Below are 23,600 nucleotides of genomic sequence, written 5' to 3' on the forward strand. Positions count from 1 at the left end.
AGACTATGTTTTAACTGTATAGAAATATGTAAAAGTTGTCTCTTATTAGAGATTAATTGAACTTAAAATGAAGTTACACAGATACAATTGTAATAGAATCCTAAAGAATACAAAGTGGACTAGGATGAGAATAAGTTTGATTTGGATGATACATGAAATAAGACAACAAAACCCATATAATATTTAATGCCTGATTTTGGGTTGAATTCAATTAACCATACTCAAGCATATGTTTATCCAAATTCAACTAGAAGAAGAAGTAATTGGATTGTGCTATTCTGTCAAAGAGGGCGGCTGTACAGTATGTATCAATCTGGTCCCACAAGCAACTGCAACTGCACTACAAATGAATGCAATACAGGCATAAAATCCAACTTTCTCTCTCAAAATTCAGCAACAAAAGATGATCAACGATATTCTTCTACAGGCAGGCCTCATCCTGCTCTCGGTGCTCATGTATCTAGCCATGCATAATATCCCCCAAAAAACTCTAGCCAAGCTACGCGACTACCGCGGCCGTGCCGGAGCTCAAGCTAAGCGCCACTTCGTCCTCGGCGCTCAGATCCTTGCTCGAGCCAGATCTCCTTCTATCCCTCGCTCTCATGCCATCTCCTTAGCCAAACAAGCTGAAGACGAAGCCACCAAATCTATCCAACTCGATCCCAAAGACGCCGCCGCTCATATTCTTAAAGCCCTCGCTCTCGATCTTCAAGGTTTCAAAACCTCCGCTCTCGACTCCCTCAACGTCGCTCTTTCCCCGCTCGCCGTCAATTCTTTGACTCATCACGAGAAAGGAGACGCGCTCTTTAAGAGAGCGGAGTTGCTCCTGGCCACGAATCAGCCTAACCGACTTGACTCCGCGATTCATGATTTGACTCTGGCTCTGAACCCTAACCAGGAGAATGCAAATGCGTTTAGGTTATTAGGAGAGTGTTATGAGGCCAAGAAGATGAAACAAGAAGCTATAAATGCATATGATTCTGCCCTCAAGTTGCAGCCTCAATTTCCCTCCGTTCAAGAGGCCTTGGATCGCCTCAAGACGACCCCGTCTGACTAGGTTGTACCTATGCTTATAACAAATTTTAATTTTATTGGTGAAATTTCGGATGAAAATAGAATGAGAAATCAACCTTCTTTTGTTTGATTGTTTCCCTCTAGATATGTCTTGATGTTTAACAACTTTTCTCCCAAATTTCAAATATCAATCAATTCAGTATGGGGTTAGGATCAAACATTCTGATATATCTCATGTTTTGTTATCATAATTTCATAAATGTTTTTGGCAGAAAGAACTTCCCTCCGGAAAATGGAAGCATTTACAGTGTCGACATTAATAACATGATGATGCTTGAAAGTCTGAATTAGAGGTCATTATGTTTATTTCTCATACTGCAGATTATCTGATTATATACCATGCTTTTCTATGAGGAGATGACTTCTAATTTTGCTTCCATTAATTTTGTTTATTTTTCTTGTTTGGGTGAGTTGAGTCTAACTAATCGATTTGAGAGCCTATTGATTTCAGTTGGCAACGCAAGTTGAGAACATTGCAGGATTGTCTCTAAGAGAAAGCTCCTCAAAGTGTACCCAGCTGTCTGCTTGTTGGATGATTGGATTGGTATGATCTGATCTGATTTTATCACTATTTCTCATGTTGTTCTTACTCTGTTAAATTATGGTTTGTTAAGATGTCACAACACTTCCTCATTTCAAGATAATGATGGAGTACTACTATTGTTGTGGTTAGTTCAGCTCGTGGTGATATTTTACTTCTCACAGCATATTTGTTTCTGTCATATGCTCAAGTGAGAAAGTTTAACTACTTTTTCTTTTACCTCTTTAGATGTATATTCTGACCTTGAGCTGTTTATAGTATCAGGATTTCTGATTGTATTTTTTTCAACTCATGAAAAAGTATGGCTTTTGCCACAGGCCCACAGCAACTCAGACTATGTTTTACATTTTTTTATTAGTATTTGGCATTCTGCATCTTTATACTGTCGGAAGTTTGCTGGCCGGCTATTCCATTGCTGGGCATAAGATAGTAATTAACAAGGCTTCGGCTCTAAAACAATATTGGCACTTGATCAGTTAGTAAGAAACAATTCCGTTTAAATATGCATGTAACAAATTCAAATGTTGCAGTATTGCTAAAAATTAGAACGCTTATACCTTTACCTTTCTATTCTCTTTTTGGTAGTATAATGTCTTCTTCCTACTGGGCTGTTAAATAGCATAGCAATGATACTGTTGCTTGGGACAATCTTTGTGGACCGAAGTAGTTGGTTGGGAGGTAGGAAGGTTATCGACAATAATAAATCTCTACTGTTTGGAGATTAATTACTGAGCCTGACACTTTTGGTGAAGGCTTTAGAAGCTAATTGGAAGAGTATAGAAAAGTATTCAAGCTGTTATGCAAAGGGACTAAAAATAAATGCTAGCAATGGCTGTTTTTTGAATTGATAAATGGCTTTGTTTTCCCTTCCCTTCTCTTCTCTGATTGATGTTTGGGATAAACCGGTTTCTTTTTATGTTGGTGAATGTGGTCATTGGAAATGGCATCTTCTAGATGGTTTGTTGAGTAATGAGTGGAAGATTAAAGTTATGTGTAGTGTACTCAAATTGACACTCATTAGCTGCTCTGGATCTAAGTCTGCTTATCTTTTGGTTAGTGGCCTGGGTAATGTGCAGCGTTGTCCCTCAGTAGAATCTGTGTTTTTGGCTGGTCGTGTTTGAACAGAGGCATTTCATTCTCTCAAACGTTGAACGGCACCAGCAGCCTGAAATTGTATATAATTCAATAAATGGATTCAAATCATCTCTCTTCTCCTTCAATCCCGATATGGATATGGTATGGCTAAGATCGCCTTGCTTTTCTAATGGTGAAAGCATCCTACCTGAGATCAATCACAGGATGAAGAATTCGATGATTCTGTAGAATCAGATTTATCTGAATCACAATCGAATTCTGCTGAGAAGCTTACACCAGATATGTCATAACTCGATCCTTTTGGATCTACTTAACAAACAGAGAATCTGAGTTTAGTTCTTGTACCAGCACAAACTACATCTCTGGACTAACCGTAAGCTTGATTTCATTCTCTGGCGGGCAAAAACTTCACCAGAGTATACTTGGTGGGACGAGGTTGATAGTTTACTTTATTCCTGGATTATTAACAACATTTCTAACAATTTCCTGAAGCCTTTTTCTATGCTACATGAGCTCCCTCCCTCCTTATGGAAGGACATTAACCAACCCTTTGGTGAGAATGACTATGGTTGTCAAAATCCGGAAAAATTAGAGGCCCAATGGTTAAAGGTTCAATTGTGGTTCAATTGCAGTTCAATCGTGGTTTAAAAAATCATGTGAATATTTTCTTATTAACATTTATTTAAAAAATCATGTGAAATTTATATTTTTTTATTAACATTTAAATTTATAATGTAGTACAATCTTAATCATATTTAGGGTAAATAATTTATTAGTTCTATTTTTTTAACCCAACATATTGTTTAGTCTCTTATTTTGAAAAACACGTTATAAGGTTCTTGCACTTTATCATTATTAATCTTTTAATTTCACAAATATGAGGTTGCCAGGATTCGAACCCTCGACCGTTTGGTCCTAGAGGCTTTGATACCATGTAACAGTTTGAATCACTGAGTCTTGTTATTGAATTATAACTGAGTATATATACATAGTACAATCCTTGTTGTAGTGAATAACTAATACTAGCTAACTGTATGGTTGAGATAAATTCTATCAATAAACAATATATAAACAATATAATCTCTAATACTCCCCCGTAGTTGATACGTTCGGAGGCCGAACGTTGAGACTATTACGGAAGTCTTCGAAGAGTGGGGAAGGTAGACCTTTGGTGAAAATGTCAGCAATTTGATATCTAGAGGGAACATGTAGAACTCGAACTTCCCCTTTGGCTACTCTTTCGCGAACGAAATGAATATCCATTTCTACATGTTTGGTGCGGTGGTGCTGAACCGGATTGCCGGCTAAGTAGACGACGCTGACATTATCACAATAAACAATAGTGGATTTTCGGACCGGGCAGCCAAGTTCAAGAAGAAGATTTCGAATCCAACACGTTTCTGACACAACGTTTGCCACCCCGCGATACTCGGCTTCAACGCTGGAACGGGATAACGTGGGCTGCCTCTTCGCGGACCAAGAAATGAGGTTATCCCCAAGAAAAACACAGTACCCTGAAGTGGAACGACGTGTATCGGGGCAGCCTGCCCAATCTGCGTCTGTGTAGGAGATTAATTGGGTGAGAGATGAAGCAATGAAGCTGAGACCAAGGTCAAGTGTGCCGTGAACATACCGAAGAATTCTCTTGAGGGCAGCCATGTGTGTGGTTTTTGGATCATGCATAAACAGACAAACTTGCTGAACGGCATATGATATGTCAGGTCGGGTGAGTGTCAGATACTGAAGAGCACCGACCAATTTTCTGTATTCAGTGGGATTGTGATAAGCTGATCCTGAGGATATACTGAGCTTCTGTTTAGTGTCGACAGGGGTAGCCGCTGCATTGCAGGATCCAAGACCTGCTTTCTCAATAATTTCAGATGCATATTTTCGCTGTGATAAGAATAGGGAACCATGTGATTGGGTGACAGAAATTCCCAAGAAGTAATGTAACGGACCCAAGTCTTTCATTGCAAATTCTGAGCTGAGTTTGGAGATGATGGACTGCTGAAGACTGTCAGACGAAGTGACTAAAACAATGTCATCGACATACAAGAGGATATAGGCCGTGTTTGTGCCTTGGTGATAAATAAAGAGAGAGCTGTCTGATACACTGTTGGTAAATCCCACTTTAGTAACATATGCGGCAAACCGCTGATACCAGGCTCGTGGAGCCTGTTTTAGCCCATAGAGTGATTTCTGAAGCATGCACACATGATCTGGAAATTTTGCATTACGGAAACCCAATGGTTGATGCATGTAGACTGTTTCATGAAGATCCCCATGAAGGAAAGCATTCTTGACATCCAACTGACGAAGATTCCAATTTTTGGAAATTGCAATATTGAGAACTGCCCGAATAGTCACTGGTTTGACCACAGGACTGAATGTGTCACCACAGTCGACACCGGCCAATTGTCCTGACCCGTTTCCAACTAGTCTGGCCTTGTATCTTTCAAATGATCCGTCCGATTTCGTTTTGTGCCTGAAAATCCACCAACTACGAATAACATTAGCATTTTTAGGACGGGGTAAAAGTACCCACGTCTTATTTTCAATAAGAGCCTCAAACTCATCAGTCATGGCTTGTGTCCAATTGGGATCACATAATGCAAGGGCTGGTGTTTTGGGTAAAGGGGAAATGTTATGTGATGTGGAAGTGTGTAAATTGAGCAGGCGACGGGGTTTGTAAATCCCGTGTTGTGCTCGTGTGGTCATGCGGTGTACGTTTGGATCGGGATCGGAAAGATTGGTGGCTGATTGCTGTGGAACAGCGGTCGCTGTTCTATTTGAGGAATTATTTTCAGAACTCAATGGTCGTGTTGGGGACGAATTAGGGGACAGACGCGACGAGGAGCCAGGGGACGCAATGGACGCAGGGGACGACGACGCGGATGCCGACGAGACAAGACGCGAAGGAGATACAAACACAAGTGGAGTGACAAACGCAGGCGACGAGAAGCCTGTTTCGGAGGACGCGGACGGGACCAGACTCGATGACGACAAGGTGGGAGGACTGGACGACGTAGAGTTTGGTTCGAAAGGAACAGGAGGTGATAATCCACCGATTTCAGTGTCGACGTTAGGAGTAGAGGTAGAATTTGCGCTTTTGACAGCAAAGGGAAAAACAGATTCGTTAAAGACGACATGACGAGAGATGATAATTCGGTTTTGGGATAAATCATAGCATTTGTACCCGCGATGATTGGATGGGTAACCTAGGAAGACACAAGGACGGGAGCGAGCTTCTAACTTGTGACGAGAGGAAGACGGAATCAAAGGAAAACATAAACACCCAAAAATACGTAAGTGAGAGTAAGTGGGTTCCCTTTGATAGAGTACTGTAGTTGGTGAATTGTAACCCAATATTTTGTGAGGGTATATATTGAGTAAGTACGTGGCGAGTGCAATGGCGTGGTGCCAAAAATTAAATGGAACGGAGGCATGATTTACGATGGTTCGAATGACATTATTAATGGTTCGAATGGTGCGTTCAGATTTTCCATTTTGAGAGGAAGTGTATGGACACGAAAAACGGAATTCCATTCCATTAGTAACGCAAAATTGACGGAAAGAATTATTATTGAATTCACCGCCATTATCACATTGAAAGCATTTAATGTCACGTTCAAACTGAGTTCGAACGAAAGTGCGAAAAATCAGAAATACAGAATAGACTTGGGATTTCTTGGCTAGAGGAAAAGTCCACAAAAAATTAGAGTAATTGTCGAGAAATAGAACATAATAACGGTGACCACTGGAACTCAGAGTAGGAGATGTCCATATATCACTATGAATTAAGTCAAAAGGCATAGAAGCAGAATTAAAAGATGATTGAAACGGTAATTGAACTTGTTTTCCAGTAACACAAGACGAACAAACAGAAGCATTCCTAATCCTATTACACGAAATTAAATTTTTATTCAAAAGAGCGTCTAAAATTGGAGGTCCGGGATGTCCCAAGCGATGATGCCAGACATCGGAAGATAATGCAGTGAGAGCGGAAGGAGGAGAAAGTGATAGGAGACTGCTAGACACAACTGGATAGAGATCCCCGGTACTATTACATCTTATGATAGGAGTCCCCGTCCGTAAATCCTTCACAGAAAAACCGAAAGGATCAAAATTCACAGACACTTGATTATCAGTAGTAAATTGACGGACATAAATTAGATTTTTGATCAATTGAGGTGCATGCAAGACATTATTCAATTTAAGGGGATAATGTTTGGTGGCTAAAGATGCATTACCGGATCCACAAATAGGCACACAATTACCATTACCGACAATAATATTATTATTGAGGCTCGAATGAAATTAAGACTTGAGTGTACCTTTGTTTGCAGTCATATAGGACGTGGCTCCTGTGTCCATGTGCCATTGATCCGGTGGTGTGATGGTCATGGTGTGCATGGCCTGTTCAATGTCTGTAGGGGCATAGCTTGGGTGCGCCATGTTCAGATGAGCCTGTGGCATGTTAGGGCGCGGGCCGAGGATGCCGAGGTGCGACTGTGGACGACCGGAAGGTGACTGAGTTGGCCAAGGTGCCGTCGGGAAGGGGCACGGTGGAGCTGCCCATGGCTGCTGCGTCGCCCAGGGATAGTAAGGAGCCCAAGGCTGGTTGAACGGCTGACGGTAAGAGGAGCCGGTCGGGTTTGTGTTGTGGTAGCGGCCCCCTCTTCCGCGATTGTGACGGTCGCCGTATCGCCCACCGCGATAGGGCTGTGGCGCGCGATTATGCGCTGGCGGATGGGAGTGGTGCGACGGCTATTCAGCGACATCGGAGGATGCCGATAGCGCGACAGAGTCAGTGGAGGGGCTATTCTTTTTGGATTTTGCTGTTTCCTCTAGGATCAACATAGAACGGGCTCTGTGGAAAGGAGGAAGAGGATCTCTGTGTCGGATCTGTGTGCCAACTGTGTCGTAGGCGTCAGTTAAGCCAGAAATAAGTTGCAGGACCATCTGATCATTGGTAACAGGACAGTCAACATTCGAGAGTTGATCAGAGAGGGATTTGAGATGCTGAAAGTATGATGAGATGTCGGAGAAATCATCGAGTTTGATTTTTGAGAATTCCTGTTGAAGGAACAAAGCACGAGAGTGCTTATTGTCAGAAAAAATGTCTTGTAATTTGGTCCAGGCTGCGGCTGCAGACGAATCTGCTTCAATGATTGTGTGTAGTAAATCAAGGGAGATAGTGATGTAGATCCATTGGAGGACAACAACGTCAATATGTGACCAGAGTGCAGGGTTTGTGTTTTGGAGAGATGTAGCGGAAGGATTTGGAGGTGGAAGGATATGGTCGAGAACTTGATAGGCAGTAGCATGGAGTTTGAATAGAGCCGCCCTAGTCGGGTAATGGCCTTTTTCAATATCAAGGGTGATTTTGATAAAGGTGGAGATATTGGAAACAGTTAGGGATGGATGAGTGGTGGGAGTAGGATCGGAGTTGGGAGAGGTCGCGGTTGTGTTTGTATTGGTGTTGGAGTTGCCGGAATTGTTGGAGGCCGCGGTGGTGTTCGTCATTTTAGGTAGAGGAGGAGGGCTGTGTTTGACGGCGGCGGCGACGGCAGCTTTGGAAAGCTAGGGTTTTCGGTGAGATGGGGAGAGGAAGGTAGGTTTAGGAAGAAAGATTAGTCTCTGATAATTTGGTCATTCTGTCTATTATTTTTTTATTTTTAACCGTTATATTTGGTATGAACGGATAGACAGAAAATCACAGAGTAACATGGTCATTTTGTATTGTACTATGTTTGTTTTGAAAGTTAAGATATGTTCGATTAAAAATCTAAAATAAATAGACAAAATAACCAAAGAGTTGATATTGATAAAAGATAGAGACTTTAATTATGAATATGTTAGAAATCAAATTGTATTGTTAGATCCATACACGTCACTTAATTAAGCATCCTCAAAGATTTTGCGAGTTGAAAAGCAAAAAACTGATCTCACAATTGATTATGTGGATTTGTCTCATTCTACTCTTAACGCAATTGATACCCAAAAGAAGAAATATGCTCTCGTCAAGGAAGATAAATTTGTTTACATTGCAATGCAGTGATCATATGAAGGAAGAGTGTTTTAAAATAGTTGACTATCCGGATTGGTTCAAGGTTAACAAGAAGAAGAAGTCACAGACAACTTGTGTAGTTTATGAATGTGATTCACCTTGTGATTTTCATATTGGAAAAATTACAGACTTTTTTTTTCTACTGAAATGTTGGAGAAAGGTGCTCGGGGGATAGTGCAAAAGAAAATACAGAAGTATATTGTGAAAGGCAAAAGATGGATCTCACAATGAATCAATATATGGATTTGTCTCATTTTACTATTAGCGTAGTTGCTACCCAAAAGAAGAAATATGCTCTCGTTAAGGAAGATAAATTTTCTGTACATTGCAAATGCAGTGGTCATGTGAAGGAAGAGTGTTTTAAAATAGTTGGCTATCCGGATTGGTTCAAGGTTAACAACAAGAAGAAGCCACAGACAATTTGTATTGTTTATGAATGTGATTTGCCTTGTGATTTTTGTGTTGGAAAAATTACAGACTCATTTTCTACTGCAATTTTGGAGAAAGGTGTTCAAGGAATAGTGCAAAAAAAAAAAATGCAGAAGTATAGTGTGAAAGACAAAGGAACATGAGTTACATGAGCTCCCTCCTCATGGAAGGACATTAACCAACGCTTTAGTGAGAATGACTATGGTTGTCAAAACCTGACATGTCAAAGAACTGGAAAAAAAAATAGAGACCCAATGGTTAGATGTTCTATCGTGGTTCAAAAAATCATGTAAAAATTATATTATTATTAACATTTAAACTTGTGATGTAGTACAATCTTAACAATATTTGGGGTAAATAATTTATTAGTCATTTTTTTATCCAACATATTGTTTAGTCCCTTATTTTAAAAAACACATTATAAGGTCCCTATACTTTCTCATTATTAACCCTTTGGTCATTTTGTCTTTTTTTTTAACCGTTATATTTCGCATAAAACAGATAGATAGAAAATAACAGAGTAATATGGTCATTTTATATTGTACTATGGTTGTCCTGAAAGTTAAGATATGTTCGGTTAAAAATCTAAAAAAATAGACAAAAGAACCAAAGAGTTATTGATAAAAAAAAATGACCTTAAAATGTATTTTTGAAAATAGGGAACTAAATAATGTATTACGTAAAAGCGTGGAGACTAATAAATTATTTACCCTAATATTTATAAAAGTTATATTGATAATAATATTTTTTTAATATTAATTCATGATATTTTAAGATATTAAATTAATAAGTGTAATACGAGGTGGTTGGGTGTCTGGCTTTGCTCAGAACCTAGGAGTTGGCTCTTCCTTCTCTGCTGAGCTCTGGGGAATTTTCTCTAGGCCAAGCTTGCTAAAAATCTGGGTTTAAAGAATCTTCTGGTGGAATCGGATAACCTTGAAGCAGTTAAAATCATCTCGGAAAATAAGGCCTTATGTTTGGGCAACCAAAATTTAGTTAAATGGATCAAGAGGTTATGCTCTTCCTTCGATTCCATTAACTTTGAGCATATCTTTAGGGAGCAGAACAGGGTTGCTGGCCGCCTTGTTTCTGAGGGACAAGCGAGGATACTAGGAGTCACTACCTTCTCGTCACCTCCGGATTTCCTTATTCCTTACTTTCTGAAGATCGGGTTGGGGTTAGCTTTCCCAGGCTAATCCCGGGTTAATGTTTTGATTTTTGTTTGTTCTTTCCTTTGCCTACCAAAAAAATTAAAAATTTATTAACATTTAATATATATAAAATTGAAAAGGAAGCATACTTTTTAAACTAAATAATTATTATATTTATTTATATTATATAATAAAATAACATAATATGTATTTTATAATTTAATTTAAATTATATAATTTGCTAGATTTTTAAATTTTACTTGTATTTATTTAAAGTTCAAATACTAATTAAACTTTATTAATATTTGGAAAGATAAAGTAATTTTTTTATGATATATTCTTAAATGGTTAACAATAATCATAAGTAAAAGAGTGGTGGTGTGGTAAGTATTATTGTTTACAATCAAGAGATTCAAGGTTTAAAGGTTCAAATCCTATTGTTGTGTAAAATTTACACTTTTTCTAAACTAAATATGGGTGAAATTTAGCCGGACCGAACCACTCAACTAGGATTGGGTCAATTGGTACACGGTTTACCCGAGCAGTTCTAATCGATTTTTAAAGATAAAAAACCGAACCACCTACGGCTTGAAAATATAATCGGTTTCGGTTGACATAACCAGTTTGGTATGGGTGTAACAACTATGAGAATGACAAAATCTTTTTTTTTTCCATTTCAAGCAAGTAATGAGCTGAATTGTTCAAGGTAGCCTTTCTGTTACTTCTTATCTTACTAGCGAAAAGTATGGGATGAAATGGCTACGGTTAGCCATTGCCTTCGTGAACATATGGAGAAGCCAAATTTGTTCTCCAGAAGTTTTATGACGAAGATCAGTTGATGTTATTGCTTGCTGGTCTAACAAATAATTATGAACATGTTAGAAATCAAATTTTATTTTTAGATCCATACCCATCACTTAATAAAGCATTCTCGAAGATTTTGCGAGTCGAAAAGCAAAAGACTGATCTCACAGTTGATCAATATATGGATTTGTCTCATTATACTCTTAACGCAGTTGCTACCCAAAAGAAGAAATATGCTTTTGTTAAGGAAGATAAATTTGTGTACATTGCAAATGCAATGGTCATGTGAAGGAAGAGTGTTTTAAAATAGTTGCTATCCGGATTGGTTCAAGGATAACAACAAGAAGAAGCCACATACAATTTGTGTTGTTTATGAATGTGATTCGCCTTGTGATTTTTGTGTTGGAAAAATTACAGACTCATTTTCTAGTGAAATATTGGAGAAAGGTGTTCGGGGGATAGTGCATAAGTATATTGTGAAAGGGGAATGAACAATGGCCAATTCAGGAGCTACTGAATTTATAGCGTTTGCTAGAGGATATTCCAGTGGTATACTTTCTTCTTATGCCTTTACCTCTTCTTAAGTCTGTTAAGTATGTGGATGCTCTATGGATAGTTGATTCCATAGCTATATATATATACCAATTGTTTTCTAGAAAGGTTTACTTGCCATATATATGGTTTTGAGCAAAAGGGAACAACAATTAATCTGCTTTTTAGTACAATCCTTTATCAGTTGGCAAATTACTTGATCTCAATTGGTTTCATGTTCAGATATCAGTTGCAGGAATTGGCTTTTAGCAAAGTTCCTATTTAGTGAATTTTGTTGACATCTCTCTAGTGTGCACACCATGTCAAACTTCCTATTTAGCAAATATTGTTAATATTAAAGAATTAAATAGCTATAATAAAGCTCAATCGCAACCTGAGTGGCAAGTTACTATGCAGATTAAACTTCATGCATTGGAGGAGAATGAAACATGGGTTCTTATTGAGTTACCAACAGGAAAGAAACCTATATCTTCGAAATGGTTGTTTAGAATTAAATGTAATGAAGATGGCAATGTTAAGAGGTACAAGGAGAGGTTAGTGGTTCAGAAGTATATTGTAAATTATACTGATAGTTTTTCTCTAGTAACTAAAACAGTTACAATCATGTTATTTTATTGCAATTGCACATGCCAAGGCCTAGCTAATTCACCAAGTAGATGTTAATAATGCTTATCTACATGCTTATGTAAATGTAGACATTTATATGGTACCATATATATGCCATCTTAAAATGCAGAAAGGGCAAGTCTGCAAGCTTTCCAAGTCCTTGTAAGGATTGAAGCTGGACGCCAGTGGTATAAAGCTTTTACACATTCTTTGCAACAACTAGGCTTTCTTAAGTCTATGCATGATTACTGCTTGTTTAGAAGACAAATGGATGGACATTTTCTTGCCATTGTCATTTATATTGATGACACTAGTTCTTTAGTTACTCAGATTGAAGAAGTTAAACATAAACTTCACATCATTTTCACCATTAAAGATCTTGGACATACCAAGTACTTCCTTGTAGTTGAATTGCAAAGGTCTCCAATTGGTTTCATGCTATCTCAAAGCAAATGCAGTTGATTTACTAAAAGATGCATGGTTAAGTGAAGCAACACCAGTGTCTAGTCCATTTGCTTATGGTATTCATCTAGACAAACCTAATTTAACTTACCCATCTTTACCTGAAGTTGATAAATATAGAAGAATGATTGACAGACTTCTATATTTAGGCTTTACTCGACCTGCATTCATAACTCAACAATTGAGTCAATTCATGAATGCACCAACTCAGATGCATTGGGATGTTATTGTGCATGTTCTCAAGTACTTAAAAGGCACAAAATAGTTGGGTTATTTTTCTCAGCTCATAATAATTCCTATTGACTGCTTTCTATGGTTCAGACTGGAGTAGGTGCAAGCTCACATGAAATATAATAATTGGCTATTGGATTTTGTTTGAAAAGAGTTTGATTTCCTAGAAATCAAAGAAATCTTATGCTGAAGCTGAATAAAATGCCATGGCTACTACTGTTTGTGAGTTAAAGTGGATCAGTTACTAGGATACCATCTGCCTATTCCACTTAAGTGTGACAATCAATCAGTTATTTCTATTAACCTTATTGTCTTGGAACCAATTGAACTAAAAACTTAAATTGATAGTTAAATGCCTAATATAATAATATCTGACACCCCCTCATGCAAATGTCCAATGGGCTTGAAGCTTGCACAACATAAACCCATATTACCATGTCCTGCAATTTAATCAGGTAGCCGAGATTCAAACCATGGATCATTTGGTCAAAGAGACTTTGATATCATGTCATGAAACTACTTGAACTAAAAACTTAAATTGATAGTTAAAGCTCCAATTAATATTAATATCTAAGAGTTCTATTTCATGAGGAGGTCAAACACATTGACAATAATTATCATGTGGTCCATGAACATCTTTTGCAAGGTTTCATTGGTACACCAATTGTTGCAACTCAAGAACAATTAACTTATTTGCTCACCAAGAATTTATCCAGTTTTGAGATGCATTATGCTTTGATCAGGTTATGATTGTTAGTTATAACAATACCAACTTGAGGAGCGGGTGTTAGGATATAAGACATAGTTTGCTGTTTGTTACCATTAGAAGTGGTTTCCACATCATCAACTTACTTTCACTTTATTGTATTCATACTCTTTACTGTAATTTTGTTTGTTTCAAGTTTAATTGATATGTCTAAATAATAGAGTTCCTATTATGATTCAATAAGTGGATTCTATTAATCTCTCTTCTCATTTAATCCCCTACATTTTGCTTGGTCCTTTATTGTGTTGGTATTTGTGGAAGTGGCAAAATTCAATATCTTTAATGATTATCGCTTAATTTTGATGGTTCTTTTGATATTGATGCAGGAAAAGCAAGGTCTCTTTCGTGATGATGAACTTTACTGACTGGGTCTCTCACTTTCTTCAAAGTATTGCTGTTCAAGATTTTTTTCACAATAGGCGAGTGAGTATGGACTCGCCTACTCTTTTTACCCAGCCCAGAAGTGGAAACTGAAAATTCTAGTTGGATTCCCCAAAACTAAATAAGGTAATGGCTATTATTACTGCCTTTCCCTATATATAACTTTCAATCCTTTTCTGCTTCTTCAACAATAATGGGGAGTAACTTTCCTGTCTTTTCAAATATAATAAATTGTTTGGGAATCTTCCATATTGGTTCTCCACCAGAAACTATGTTCATGGTGTCATGCTATTGTTTTGTAACATTCTTACAGGACAATTCCCTGAATTCTTTCACAACATAATCCGCTTGTCAGGTCGGGACACTCCCCATGGATTTAGTCCAGTTTTACCTTCTTTCAACTTCTACTGTTGCCTTAACTTCGTGGTGCAATCACAGCACCTCGAGACTCTCTATCCAGGCAGCGTGCTGCCTATAACCATCCTCCCAAGGTGAATCCGATGGCTGGGGGCTTAACGGACCCCCCTCTGTACCCTTCGCCACTGTTTGCGGCAGAATCCCTCCTACCACTGATAGTGACTAGTTTTTTTCTCCCATGTGTATCTATCTTTTTATCTGCTGGGATTTTCGGGTTGTTTTGAATCTAATTCTCAGTTGAAACTGGCATGCAAATATTAAGCAGTAGTTGATGGTTGCATCAAATTCTGGAAGCTCTACAGCTTCATTTTTTAGTCAAAAATCATTGTCAGAATTAGCAAAATATTTGTACTTTATCTATGTTCCTCTTTGTCTTTCATTAAGCTTCAAGTCGGGATCTGCACCCGCAGAGATATTCAGAAAAGTGAGATCAAACATGTCAGATTTTAAAGGGAGTAGACAGACAGAAGAAACCAAGTGCATTTTTATTCAATAAGAAAAATCAACCACATCAGTTCATCCACACATGAAAAAATTTTATCATCTAGAAGGGAAAAGTCTCTTTGCTTAGGAAAAGGATCTCTGTCGAAACAAAGAACATAGAAACTTTTTCACTTTAACAGGAAAAGGAATTCTAAGTTCTGATGTTTGAATAACAACAATGGGAATTAGACTACATTTCCAAGGCTTTTAATCAGAAGTTTTTCCTCCCAAACAATCTATTGTAAACCTCTTACAAAACAATCAAGATAAGCAAGACAATGATGCAGCCGAATAAAGCAGCCAAACAATTATCAGCAACTACAGTTTTGAGGGAAGCGAATGAAAATAAAAAGAAAGAGATGTATCTTAATAGTATAAACCGTAAAGAACTTTCATAATCTCCCCATCTGCTATCATTATCTCTCCATCAGAATCCAATACCTTACTTCCCATCAAATGAGAACGGAAAAGTAAAATATATGTAAACATCAGATTCAGTCCAATTGTACACCATCAACCCACTTAAGTTTAGGCAGAATCTTAGCGAGAAATAAGTTGAATTTTTCATCAGAAATTGCATTCCCCGCCACATCTAATTGTGTCAAGTTCAAGCCTTTCAATACAAAGAAGGCTTCCCAATAATTTGTAAAACTGACAACATCTATCCCATTTTTGTCCTGTCCCCATTCACTTCCCACTGAATGAGATAAAGGAGAAGAGCAAAGGTACCTTGTTGTGTCAATAGCATGTGCACCTATCTCGTTGTGTGAAATATCCAGCACTTTCAATGACTTCAAATGCTTCAAAGGTTCCAAAGCAGAAAAACTAGCGAGTTTGTTTTTACTCAAACTCAAATGAGAAAGTAACTGCAAAGCCTCCAATCCTGCAAAAATTATCCATTACTAAAGAAGTAAGAGATCTTTTATTTACCAATCAAGAATACAGGGGAACTCATTAAGAACTATAATGAATCATGAAAGAAAGAGCTTTTTTGTTGATGCTTCATTAAACCATGTTACTTAAATACATAAATTTGATAGCAACATATATGTAAACAAAAAAATTAAGAACCACAGAAAAAGACTTGATTTCAGAACAATATATGCAGTTCAGAAAGAGGGAATTCCTTGAAGACCTGTCTAACTTGTGAAAACAGACTACCTTCAATAGATTTGAGTTCATTGTGACTCAGATCTAGCATTTGGACCCACAATAATTTGTCAATAGACCCTACTCGTGACAATGATAATTTATGGAGTCGTAAACATATCGGGTAGCCCCTTCTCAGTGAAGTCAAATCACTATAGTGAAAGCAGTGGCTCAGCACAGACTCCCTCCTGGACATCACCTGCATAATCAAAGTGAAAATGAGAATCCACTCACCTAATATAAAAATTTAGTAACGAAGCAAAAGACTTGAAACTCATACCTGTTTACCTTAAACAAAACTCTTTGATTCAAAATTATACATGGGATGACAAGCTCAATTATGTGCAACGACCAAATTCTATTTGCCAAAAAGCTGAGAGTTTTCTAAAGAGACACTGATGATTCCTCATATTACATGAAAACAAAATTTATTAATTAATTTGATGTTTCCCCATGATGTAATAGCGAGTTGGTCAAGCTGAAATTAAAGAGACAGGGTAACCAAAAAAAAAAAGCAATAATTTGTCTGCTATGACACATGAGACTGAAGTTCATTAACTAGTATGATGTTTTTCTTATCAAGTATCAATTAGTTTAACAGCAACAAAGTAGACAAGGCAACTGAAAATGTAATTCACTAGTCTTTAGCATTCCAACATTCATAGGTATGTATTACATGAGGCTAAAAAATCTATCCTTCTTACTTGAAACTTGAAATATCCTTCTTACTTGAAACTTGAAAGAAAAAGAAAGCACCTGTTCCAATAAAACCAAGTTGTATTCATCCTTATAATATTGAGAATGTGATGGATCCAACTTCATTAACTCTTTATATAGTCTAAGGACTTCTTCAGAGTTGGGAAATTTCCTAGAACCAAATAATGCATCATGTGCGGTCAACAGCCTAGCAAGTGTAAGCTTTCCGAGTTTACTGCAAAAAGAAAAGCAAAAACACAGATGCATGGTTAATAATAACACAGGGTTCACAAATTTAGGAATTACCCATTAGATAAAACAGGCTTACCAGTCAGACAGCTCACGGAAGTTTTGTATCTCTTCTGCTATAACGTTAGCTTGCCATGTAGTAGCTACAGTCTCATGTTCATCCTTCACACTTGAATGGTCAAGTAAAGCAAGTAGATTTGATCCAACAGAATGAGGCTCACAAAGAAGAAAATTTTCATCTATCCATGAAATCTTCTCTATAACTACTCCTTCCACAAATTCTGTTTTGACTGGTTGTACACACACTTTAAATACAAAATCAGAAATATTGCTATAGTGAAATCCACTAGAAGAAATGATTCCTTGACAGTGTCCCACGGTAACCTTTATATGATTTTCTTCAAATGAATGAGGATCCGAATCAGGAAAACTTAACCATGTAACCCAAACTTGAGCAGCTCTAGAGCTATTGGTTGAAAGAGGATTCCATATAAGCGTATCATTTGAGTTAAATCTGGATGCTATTGCTACTGTGGATGAGTTCACACCTTCAACCGCCTGACTGAAATAAAGAATGAGGGGAAATCTTCCTGAAGGAAATTGGAATTTATCCAACCGAAGAAAAGCACAACTTTCTGGGCTCCTATCTCCTGATAGAATTATATCGGAACCATGAGCAGGCCATGAAGAAACAAGCAGAGGAGCGTCATTCTTAACAGTATGCTGAAGAAGCCAACGATGATAAAACCAACTACTTCGATCATCTGGGTCAGTAAAAAGAGCCTGGCGTACCAATTCAAACTCTGCCATTAAAACCTCATCTTTTTTTGAAAAACGTTCAACATTTTTCTTCAATAAATTAGATAGAAGTACACTGCACAATATTCATCAAGGTAACATAATTAATACAGGTTCCCAACAAAATAGACATCATATTATCAGCACATGTTACAAATGATGAGAATTGAATCTTAAACATTCTGGGTTTGTCATTAAAATATTTCTTTTTGAAATTGGATATTAAGTTAACATAGAGAACATGCAACTGAAAACGATATATCTATTGCGTGCTTGGACAGTTCCAAAAAATTTTAAATTTCTCATTAACCAACATTGGTAGGAACATAATTTAAATTTCTCATTAGCCCAACATTGGTAGGAACATAATAAGAGCATGATGAATAGACAATATCACAATTAAATCTATGGAAAATCATCCTTCAAAATGAGCAAGCACCATGAACATAAGCCTCCAAAATCCAGGTCACTATTAATACCACCAGTATAATTAGATTGGAATTAAACAAGGTGCAACTATCCTGGTTACATCAATTCAGTATTCAATTCTAGTTTCAGCGGCTGAAGCGATTCAAAAACTCTCTCAGTTTAAAAACAAAACTAATAATCAAACCTTCGATTGTGCCATGCAGAGTAGTTACTGATAGTAGCCTCAATCATATTAGTGGTATAGTTTAACTCATCCTCCTCCGATCTTTTCATCAATGCTGCAACGAATCTAGAGAATATAGCAGTTATAATAAGAATCCGAAATGCACAATGCAGATATCTTATCTAAGAACAGGATAAATAAGAACACTTAGCAACCAAGTCTTCACCTCCGGTAACTCCATGCATGAAAATTCCGAGAATCGGATCTCTGAAGCTCTTCCAAAAGCCTCAACTCCTTCTCCATTGAGGAATGCCCTTTACTTAGCACCCATTTACGATGATACCATGCCCCATACGACTTGAAATTCTGCCGCAGAGCTCTCTCTACCTGCAACATTTACCTCATCATCCTATGAATTTTTAAGAAAACCGCATAATTCATTTAAATATACAAATGATGGTAGGTTGTTGCTTCCAGGATCTAAACTAACTAAAATTTAGCAATTAAGAAATAAAATTAATTTAACCATACAATAGGCTGATCATATAATCAGCAACCACACAGATAGTAAAGAGAAACGCACAACTCGAAGTTCTTCATCGAGAATCGACTTTACAGAGCTAGGATCGGAGCCAGCCTGAGTGAGATTGTTTTCAACGGCGAACTTTCTATAATTCCAAGCAGTGTAACATTCTGGATTCAATTCAACAAGCTTGGCGCTTAGCTCAACAGCTTCCTTAGTATAACTGAATAAAGAAACATCAATAATAAAAAAAAAAAGAATGGATCAACTGAGTAAAGAAGAAGGAAAGATAAGGAATGAAAATACATTTTCTGGTGGTGATAGGAGAGGAACTGAGATTGGAGAAGCCGAAGCTTCTCGGCTTTGGCAGCAGAAGCTGCTTCGTCGACTGGTTTAGAAGAATTACGAGGCCGACCGTGCATTTCCTTACCCAGTAAAGCCAACGGTTTCTCAAGTTTTGGCGTAGCGTGACGGCCGAAGAATCAGTTTTCGGACTGCGCTTCAAAATAGCCCGAAGGAGATACTATTAATTTAGTTCTTATAAACACAAAAATTAAATACAATTAATTTTAATATTTAAAAATTTGTTAAACTTAAGATTAATCAGAATTGAATTAATATCTCTTTGTCAACTTTACCATTCAATTTAACACTTAATTCATTGATTTTTATTTTTATAGTAATGTTTATTGGAGCAAGTTTGCTCCCCAAATAATAAGGGAAGTTGTTATATCCAGCGACCATTTCCCACCTCTAGCCCCTTGAAAGAACGAAAATGCCTTTTTTAGGTGTTGGAGTGGGAAATGGTCTATTTTTTTTGCTCTTTCGACACGCGGGCGTGTGGCTATCACGCCACACCACAAAGTGGGACGTGATAGCAACACGCCCGCGTGTCGGGAGAGCAAAAAAAAATAGATGGTGTGGCGTGATAGCAACACGCCCGCGTGTCGAGAGAGCAAAAAAAAATAGCCCATCTAGTCAATTCAAACCCTTAAATACCTGTAAATACTATATAATTTTAATTAAAATCTTAAATACTATACAATTTTAATTAAAATCTGTAACAATAATATAAGTTCATGAATAAATATTTTCAATCAAAACACATAAATGCATATACATCAATGTAATCTAATCCAAGTTGCTCTCCTGTCAGCATAAATATTGTCCAAGTGACGAACACTCGGATCACGAAATCTATGCCATTGTCCGGGAATGGGAGGCACTGGAAATCCAGGCCTTAAATAAAGACGTATATAGTGTTCATAACTCCCCAAATGACAAATGACAATCTCTCGCTCCGGTGGTCTTCCATCGTACGAACGCATCGGCAGTATAGTACAACATCCTAACTGTGGCGCAGTAAAAAGGAATATCACTGCATTCAACATAGATGCAGCATATATAAATCATACAGACTCACCATCTAGTGGGATTGACTACACCCCGCTCTTGCCCATCTAATACGCGTGACGACATCATCTACTCGGTTCCAGAATACTGGCTCATACAGATCACGGTGGGGCCACACCTCATTTTCTATAAGCACTCTCAATAGCTTCCACTCCTTTTGATTATTTGTGATGGCGTCGGCTAAAACACGAAATCCACAGTTACCATCTGATACAACATCTAGGTATCCAGTAATATATGGTACGGTGAGTCCCTGAACCCTATGTAAATGTTGGTATCCGCTGATATCCGCATCAAATCCGGCTGCAAATATGAATATATGAAGTTCGTCAGTGATAATATTTACTTTAACATGAACTTATTTATTACAAAAATAATAAATACCCGGCATCTCATTGTTATGTACAGAGGACGATGAGCTTCGGCCTCGACTATGACTACTCCTCGAAGTAGAAGACCGAGCACAGCCATGTGCACCCTGACTATACTCCCATGCACTCGGATTGCGCTTCGTAGATGAATTCCCCTTTGGTCTACCCCTAACTGTATCTTTGACCTCGGGTTCTTTGTAACTGCCTTGGTCTAGGTTAATTTGATCATGGATGTAGATAGATATGTTACGCACCATTGCAGGATCTAATTTGTCAACCTTTTCCACAAGAGAGTGAAAAAAACCGGTGATCCTCAGACCCATCATCATATACGGGAGCAGTAGCTGATATGTCACTCAAACCATCAAAAGTAAGGGTTCTCCAAAAAGGATGGATGCGGTCCACACTAACTAGCGTATTCGAATCAAGATGTTTTCTAATTTCACATGCACAAGGAATACCATGAGTCATGGACAACACACATCTGCAATCCGTTAACGCATCAACACTCAATCCGTGCATACGCACCATCTCATCATACAGTACACGCAAACAGTAATGTGAAACTTGTAAGTTGAGGTAAGTGAAAGGAGCTACGCAGTGAGACACTGTAGATCTTCGTCTTAAGTCTTCAAGTGAGTATCTGGTTATATATAATAAAACACATTACAAAACTAATTCATTACAATTAAAAAGATTAAATTTAATAACAGAAAAAATGTCTTAGTTGATAGCATCAATCTGAGCCTCAATGTCCTTGTGCACCTTCGCCCACACTGTATCGAGTGCACCAGTAGATGAATTCAACCACTGCTTCAACTGTGCATGTGCACTCTCTACTCGACATGTTGTTGTGTTTCCTAAGTGCAACACATTGTTCGTCCATGCTCGGCAAAACTTCTCCTTATGCACTAGCCATGTGGTCTCCACATACTGTATCACACGAGGCCATTTGGCAGTAGTATTCTTTATGCTTCTCACTGTCTCCTCATATTCAGCTATTGTCGGCGCTTCAATTATTGCTTTCCATTTGGTATTCTTAAAAATTTCTGCAAAATCCTTCATTCCAATCAACTTGCCTACTCTATCCTCCACATCTTTATTAATATGCCACATACACAATAAATGATGAGTTTCAGGAAAAGCCTCACTAATTGGTCTCATCAATCATAACTCTCGGTCAGTAGCAATGGTTGTCGAATTGAAGGAAAATAGGCTAACGTTTGGCAGCGGAAATATAAAAATTTTAACCTATTTTCATTAACCCAAGATCTGTTAATCGTTATTTCATATAAAGAGGGATAGAAAGAAATACCTTATAAAAGTTCTATCTACCGTTGCAAACGAAGTGCCCACAACTCTTACTTCGAGTTCCCAAGCACAAAACAAAACAATTGAAGATCAAGTTAGAATCAACCGTATATAACAACCAAAGTAGATTGTCTCTAATTAATCAACACAAGATCAAGGATAAAGAGAAAAAAAGATGTAATCAATTGAACGGAAGGAAACGGTGGATAATCTCGTCCTTATGGTGTGGGTCGAAAATTCTCTCTCCCGGTTTGCTCTGTGTTTTTCGAAAATTCACATATAGGGGGTATTTATATTCTCTTGTATCTAAACCATAGTTAGATAGAATTAGGTTACTGAATAAGAATTTAATTCGGAATATAATTCTTATTTATTATCTATAATTATATCTTAAATCTATATATAATATAAAACAGTAACGATGGAGCTGAGGTGTCACTTCCTCCTTTTTTACTGATAAATTATAAAATATAATATATTAATTTTAATTATATTATTATATTTATCTATAAAAAGATTATTTTATCCATACTATATCTAAGAGTTCTATAGAACTTAAATTAATCCCTAAAATCTTTCTAATTCTCTACATATCTATATCTAATAGTTCTACAAAATTTAAGTTAATCCCTAAAATCTCTCTAATTCTCTGCATATCTATCTATATATATAATATAAAACAGTAACGATGGAGTTGAGGTGTCACTTCCTCTTTTTTTACTGATAAAGTATATAATATAATATATAATATCTTAATTTTAATTATATTATTATATTTATCTATAAAAAGATTATTTTATCCGTACTATATCTAAGAGTTCAACAGAACTTAAATTAATCCCTAAAATCTCTCTAATTCTCTACATATCTATATCTAAAAGTTCTACAAAATATAAGTTAATCCCTAAAATCTCTCTAATTCTTTGCATATCTATATATAATATAAAACAGTAACGATGGAGCTGAGGTGTCACTTCCTCTTTTTTTACTGATAAAATATAAAATATAATATATAATATATTAATTTTAATTATATTATTATATTTATCTATAAAAAGATTATTTTATCCGTACTATATCTAAGAGTTCTACAGAACTTAAATTAATCCCTAAAATCTCTCTAATTCTCTGCATATCTATATCTAAAAGTTCTACAAAATTTAAATAATCCCTAAAATCTCTCTAATTCTCTGCATATCTATATATAATCTATATTATAATATAAAACAGTAACGATGGAGCTGATGTGCCACTTCCTCCTTTTTTACTGATAAAAAAATATAATATAATATATAATATTTTAATTTTAATTATATTATTATATTTATCTATAAAAAGATTATTTAAAGTAAATATGAAAATAAAATAATAATATTTAATTTATATAGCACCTTTATATAATTAATTGCATGTTAAGATGAATCCGTGCATCGCAC

The 23,600-nt window shown here is 36.9% G+C and overlaps 1 protein-coding gene and 1 long non-coding RNA gene across 3 annotated transcripts; one reads left to right on the forward strand and one right to left on the reverse strand.

Moving 5' to 3' along the window:
- Positions 1 to 113: 113 nt before the first annotated feature.
- On the forward strand, positions 114 to 1,947 carry LOC136235148 (uncharacterized). 2 transcript variants are annotated; one of them, XR_010691680.1, is made up of 2 exons: positions 114 to 1,367; positions 1,526 to 1,947. It is a non-coding gene; the product is annotated as an uncharacterized lncRNA (long non-coding RNA). The 2 variants fall into 2 exon arrangements; XR_010691681.1 differs by having other exon boundaries at positions 114 to 1,057.
- A 13,279-nt stretch (positions 1,948 to 15,226) lies between these two features.
- On the reverse strand, positions 15,227 to 19,587 carry LOC136235740 (geranylgeranyl transferase type-2 subunit alpha 1). Its single transcript, XM_066025712.1, has 8 exons — positions 19,376 to 19,587; positions 19,130 to 19,292; positions 18,773 to 18,933; positions 18,568 to 18,672; positions 17,236 to 18,030; positions 16,968 to 17,142; positions 16,224 to 16,410; positions 15,227 to 15,945 (listed from the first exon to the last, which is right to left on the reverse strand). Exons 1-8 carry the CDS (start codon positions 19,489 to 19,491, stop codon positions 15,557 to 15,559), a joined length of 2,091 nt encoding a protein of 696 aa, XP_065881784.1. The 5' UTR covers positions 19,492 to 19,587; the 3' UTR covers positions 15,227 to 15,556.
- Between the last annotated feature and the right edge of the window lie 4,013 nt (positions 19,588 to 23,600).

The sequence above is a fragment of the Euphorbia lathyris genome, chromosome 7 (genome assembly GCF_963576675.1).
Source record: "Euphorbia lathyris chromosome 7, ddEupLath1.1, whole genome shotgun sequence".
Classification (NCBI taxonomy): domain Eukaryota; kingdom Viridiplantae; phylum Streptophyta; class Magnoliopsida; order Malpighiales; family Euphorbiaceae; genus Euphorbia; species Euphorbia lathyris.

Coding starts and splice junctions, on each gene's coding strand:
- LOC136235740 (XM_066025712.1), bottom strand. CDS start 19,491: ATGCACGGTCGGCCTCGTAATTCTTCTAAACCAGTCGACGAAGCAGCT. Junction 18,673..18,772: donor CATGCATGGAGTTACCGGAG/GTGAAGACTTGG, acceptor TATATTCTCTAG/ATTCGTTGCAGCATTGATGA. Junction 15,946..16,223: donor TGAACTCAAATCTATTGAAG/GTAGTCTGTTTT, acceptor TAATTTTTGCAG/GATTGGAGGCTTTGCAGTTA.